General features: G+C 39.1%; 1 protein-coding gene across 1 annotated transcript in view; it reads left to right on the forward strand.

The window, feature by feature from the left end:
* AP4E1 (adaptor related protein complex 4 subunit epsilon 1) overlaps positions 1-6000 on the forward strand; it is a 29614-nt gene that overhangs the window by 18876 nt on the left and 4738 nt on the right. The window contains exons 16-18 of the mRNA XM_024199833.3: positions 1630-1765; positions 3179-3437; positions 4324-4899. Coding sequence (XP_024055601.1) covers positions 1630-1765; positions 3179-3437; positions 4324-4899 — 971 coding nt within the window. The remainder of the gene's footprint in view (positions 1-1629; positions 1766-3178; positions 3438-4323; positions 4900-6000) is intronic.

Raw genomic sequence — 6000 nt, forward strand, 5'->3', positions numbered from 1 at the left:
TGTTGCTCTGGAGTCCAGAACATTGTCCCATGCTTCCTGGCAGCTTGTGGGATTTGCGGGGTGGGTGGGGGAGAGGGAGGGAGAATTAAGATAAAGGCAGGGAATTCCAAGTTTTATAGTACTTAGCATTCATGTCTTGGCCACACTATTGTCCATCAGAATTTTTTTTGATTGGTTTCTGGACTTTGCTTTTTAGAAGAAATATCACTTTTGCCTTATTTATATAAACGGTGTAGACAACGGGATATCCCTTATAAAAAACTTAAGTAGAAAGATTCTATAGATTTAAGAGCAGAATTATTTGATATACCCTATCTTTAGTATATATTTAGAATGCATTTTGTAGCTATTTTGTGTAAAAATGCACAAAAAATTGTTTTAAGTGAAGTCCGGAGGAAGATTACAAGTGTACAATGTTGTGGTTCACCGTGGAAAATGAGAGTAGTCTTGTGCATAGTATGGATAGTTCTAGCATTTGGTTTTCTTAAGCAAGGTAGGTACTCCTGGCTTTCTGTTAAGTTTTATGGCATGTACTGTCCTGTTTTTCTGGGAAGTGAAATCTTAACTGTGGAAACAGGTGATATATAAAATCACACTTTAACAAGTATTTAACATTGATATTGGTTGTGGATGCAAATATATTTAGTTCCCCTTTGTTTCATGTGGAAGAATTGATGGCTAAATTACTGGTATTTACCTTGTCAAACATCCCCAAGTGGCGGTCTGGTGTGCAGTTTGTAAAGAAACATTTATAGAAATCAAATATGCAAACAGTGGTTCTTCAGGTAGTCATTTGTATCTTCTACTAGTTTAGACATCTTTTTAAAAAGAGGTGAAATAGTTAACTTTAATTTAATAAGGTTATTGCTGACAGTGTGTTCAGTGACATGAAAACCTTATGGTTTTGTGGAGATCTAAGTGTTTGTGATAATTTATATTGAAGTGTTGTTTGTAAACATGTAGTTAAAAACCCAAATCCTATACCCTCCAAGAAAACTTCTGCAAACACAAAAGGTTATTTTCCCCTGTTAAGGATCTGAACAGAAAACCATAGCAGCTTCAATGACTGCCTGCATGCTCCATTGCCAAGAGAACAGTGCTATAAGCATGAAACAGTTTGAGTTCTCCTATGTATGTGCTCTAAAAAATTGTGTGAGAGAGAGTGGGCAAACTTAATGTGGATTCAAAACACATTAGAGGATGTGCAGTCTGAAGAGCACATGCAAAAGTTGGTTTATTTTGGTCCTGTGCAATGTCTCTTGAAAATAACAATAAAAAAACAGTATTGACAATAATTTTTAGGGGAGAAAATATCACTTCTGATGTTTTTCAATATTTAAAAAAAAAAAGTTGTATGTAAATTTATGTATGAACTAAGCAGGTGTATGTGTACATGTTTCTTTTGAGAGAGGAAAAAGCCTATCTGTCTGAACTTTAAAAAAAAAAAAAAAAAAATCAGCAACAGGAACAACTGGTTTTAATAAGGATAAAATCCTGAATGTAAAAACTGAGAAATGACAAATATTAGCTAGAATAACTTGTCTTTTTCTAAAGGAGCTAGATTTTTTTTTTTTTTTTTTTTAAGTTTTATGATCTATCTTGATAAATGCTGTTCTGTCTGTATTGCAGCTCTGAATTTTGAACCTTATGGATTGTCGTTTACTTCAAGCATGTCTTCGTCCGGCTTCACTGGCCGGCAATCTCCTGCTGGTCTTTCTCTTGGTTCAGACATGTCTGGTAATAGTGCCGAGATAGGACAGAAAGAGTGAGTTATTCGATCTTTGAACTCAAATATAGAATTTCTTGTGCAGTTAAACCTATGTTCTTGTCAGGGGTTGAATTTTTGCTACTTGTTTAATCACATGGACTTAGTTTAGAACAGTGGTTCTTGAAAACAGCTATTACGCAAAAAGAAATCACTATGCTAATCCAGTATACAAAAAAGAAATAATCAAGGATACCTTTTTTGTCAGATTAGCGAGAAGAAATGTATGCAGTGAAAACGCACGCTTTTCTGAATCTTACTCTTCAGACAGTACAAAACTCTGTAATAAAGGAAATTTCCTTAAGTTTCAGAGATCCGTGAATAATTATAGTTCCACACAAATGAGTTATTTATTAAATGGGACTTAACATCTTTCAAATATCATGGAACAGCTGGATGCTCCTCGCAAGTACTGTTGAAGAATTTCTGAAATGTGAACTTAGTCAGAAATTCTCTTTTTATGAGCACAAGGGAAAACATAAAACCCGACTCATTCGTTGCACTTACAGCCATAGAATATTTACAGGGTCTGGCAAGTCTTGTGCTTTATCTGAGAGTCTCTGTCCAGAGTGTTCAAGGAGATTCTTGTGCTGGTGTTGAGGTTAGTTTTAGTTGAATAGAAAATTAACTCCTCTCAGATTTTTAAAATAAAGTCCAAACATAGAATGATGTGCAGCATTTACAAAGTGCTTTACATCTTCAAATATATTACTGGTTTTCACTACTTACTAAGTGCAATACTCCTATGAAATAATGTATTCCAGTCTCACTATACTTCTCATCCCTGGCTTCTCATTGAACACCTTGTCAAATTCTAGATCCCATTCCTAATCTTCAAAGCCTTACATGGGATTGTCCAAATTTATCCAAGGAAGTGCCTCATTCTAGATGATTGTGATCTGTCAAAACAATTCAGTTCCGCTGGAACAACAGAAATATCAATATCAAGAATGAGACTTGTGTGTGCAGGAATCAGTTTTCTCAGCATCTGGCCCATGTCTGTTAAATCCCACTTCCTGGATCTTCCTCACCTTTAGTGACCCCACCTAAATTACATATGGTCAAATCTACAACCAAAATATTTATAACAAGTGAAGGAGAGAGAGTTTTTTGTAGTAGCTGATGTATATAAAAACCTAGATAGCTGAGAGCAAACTGGGCATAGTATCCACTTCTTGCTGATTTCACAGCAGGGACTGAGTGTGTATTTGAGTGGTGCTTTGCTAGTAGCAGAGAAAGTTGCTAGCATGGAATGTCCATGCAGATAGAAGAAGGCTAGTTTCTATTCTCCTGTCCATTGGGATGTTAGAGTGCAAAGTATATGCAAATTTACAGAAACCTCTGTAAAAATGGCTTTGCTTTTCAGAACAGGACTTTCACAAGCTGACCCTGCTTTATTACATATCTTTTTAGGACCAATTGTCTGAAACTTGATGGTGTGAGGAAATTATGGGGGAAAGAAGGCTACCTCCCGAAAAAAGAGAACAAAACAGGAAAAGAAGATAAAACACAACCTGTTCCTCAAGATAGCATATTAATGGCACATGTAGTTGATCCTCCTCTGATGCAGTCTGAGCAACAGGTAGTCAGCCTTTCAGAGGAAGAAAAGGAGAAGCAGCAGCTAGCATCAACATTGTTTGTTGGGCTAGGGTCAAACAGCACTATCAGTCTGGTAGGTGATTTTTATAAATTACAAGTTACAAAGTTTACAAAATAGCTGTATTTAATTTGTTATTTATATACAGCTGCTCTCAAATCAGTGTTCAGTAGCATTTAGAATGTGACCCGAATTAAAAAAAGGATATTGGAAATAGCTGTCATTACCTAAAGAACCTGTTTATCGGGGCTCCTAAAAAGAAAGGAGCAAAAAATACTTTAAATGACAGATTTTAAAATCAAATAACTTCTTCGGTTATTAAAGGCTTTGGAGTGAATTGTCCTGAGTAGCCGGAACTCCCCTGTGTTCACATTGCTCCTCCATGTTTGCTTGCCCGGCCTCCTCACAAAGCTCAAACCTATGCTAAGCTTCCCAAGTATTCGCTACCTTTAACGCAGCTTCAAAGAGCCATTGGAGGTTGCAGAGCTCACATACCTGGCAGTACGGGTTAAGACTGACACGTTTTCCATAACTTGTGCCTGGGTGTGGTAGAATGTGAGAAGTAAAATCACTCACCATTCAAAGAATCTTCTACTCATGACCTTTATCAGCACTGCTTGTTCAAATATTAATATCTTATCCCTGATTTTCTGCAAAATCTTTATATGTAGATGTTTTTCAACAGAAGATAAAGAATTTCCTAATTGTACAGGAACCACAATGATGCCTGCACTACAGAACAACTCCAGTACCCCCAAAGTAACTTCTTAAGTGTCCTATGTAGTGTCCAGTGCATATTTTAAAACAAATCTTTATTTAAAGGTCACCTCTGTTGGACAGTTAACTTTTATTTGCCCTTTGTCCCTGGTCCTTCCAGACAGGCTTCACTCTGTTAATTAAGCCAATCACCAAGTTAAATAAAATAAATAAATGTAAAAATCTCTTCTGTTTTTTTCTTCAGATGGGGAGAGCAGACATCATCACTCAGAAGTTAAAAAAAAAATCAAAAATAAGTGAAACCCAGAATAGCGAAGAAGCATCTAGCTTCCAAAATATTGCTGCCTTGCCTTTCAGTCCCTTACCTGATATAACTCCTAACAATAAGGAAAACTTTCAGGGCAGTGAACATCTCGGATTAAGGAAAGTCTCACTGAGTTCTTCAGAAGTTTTGGAAGCTAGTGTATCATTTGATACGTCTCAATCCGTAACAGAAGCTGGACTGGATGAGCAGCTTTCAAACTGTAGACTATCGACATCTTCTTTGTTTGCTGATAGTAATATTGAAGTTTTTCAGCCTCCCCAAAATATTCCAGATATAGTTGCCAATAAGGCCCCCTTGAGTCTTTGCTTACCAGAAGAACTAGCTGGTCACCCTCATTCAGAAATAGTCAAGCTTTGTAGCAGTGACATCCTGACTGTGTACTGGTGTAAAGTTTGGACAGATGACTGTTCACTGCTTGTCCTGTTTGTTGCCAACAACAGCACCTCACCACTCAAAACTGTGAACCTAGTGTTTGAAAGTGCAGAGCATTTTAAGGTAAGAAAATGAATTGTTACTTGTACAATAGAAGAGAACCATTGGTTTCCTCTGTTTTTTACTTGTGACATACAGTGAGTTTTTCTTTTCAGGTAGTTCAGACAGTTGATAAGCTTTTGATGACTTTTAAGGAATCAGACATGTTACTATTCTTGTTCTCATGTAGTGAGGGCAATGAAGATGTTTTAGAGATTTCTTTAGGACTTCAGCTACATCTGGGATTTGTACAGTAACTCCTCACTTGAAGTCATCCCGGTTAATGTTGTTCGTTGTTACGTTGCTGATCAATTAGGGAACATTCTCGTGAAAGTTGTGCAATGCTCCCTTATAACTACTTTTGGCAGCCGCCTGCTTTGTCCACTGCTTGCAGGAAGAGCAGCCCTTTGCAGCTAGCTGGTGGGGGCTTGGAACCAGGGTGGACCGGCAGCCCCCTATCAGCTCCCTGCTCCTCTAAGTTCCCTGTGCAGCAGCTGCCCAGCAGGCTAGCAATTGCAGCTGTCCCTCCCCCCACTGCCATGTGCTGCTCCTGCCCTCTGCCTTGGAGCTGCTCCCGGGAGCCTCTTCCTTGCTGGGCGGGGGGAAGAGAGAGAGGGAAGCTAATGTCAGGGTGTCCCCCTCCCCCCTGCTCCTGCACCCCACTTACCCCATCTCCATGGTGGGGGGTGGAACACGACAGAGCTCAGGACGGAGGGAGCTTCCTGGCAGCAGCAGCTGCTGTCTCAGCTTGCTGATCTGATTAAAAAGGCAATGTACTTAGAGTGGGATCAGTGTACTTAAAGGAGCGATGTGCCTCTCTGTCTCTCTCTCACAAAGGGTGTGTCTCTCTGTCTCTGTCTGCCATGCTATCTCCCCTCCCTCCAGTCGTGCTGCCTTGTAGAGTGTGAGGCTACATTAACAACAACGGGTTAACCCTTGAAGGCTCAGCCAAAAGCTAGTTCATCATTTAGCAGTAAGGCATTCCCTGGGAAATAGCCCACCCTCTGACTTCACCACCTCAACCAAGCTTCACAATCATCATCGCTGTGTACAGTATTAAATTGTTTAAAACGTATGCTGTGTGTGTGTGTGTGTGTGTGTGTGTGTGTGTGTGTGTGTGTGTGT

This window comes from Terrapene carolina, unplaced genomic scaffold (assembly GCF_002925995.2).
Source record: "Terrapene carolina triunguis isolate 2854851 unplaced genomic scaffold, T_m_triunguis-2.0 Scaffold67, whole genome shotgun sequence".
NCBI classification, from domain to species: domain Eukaryota; kingdom Metazoa; phylum Chordata; order Testudines; family Emydidae; genus Terrapene; species Terrapene triunguis.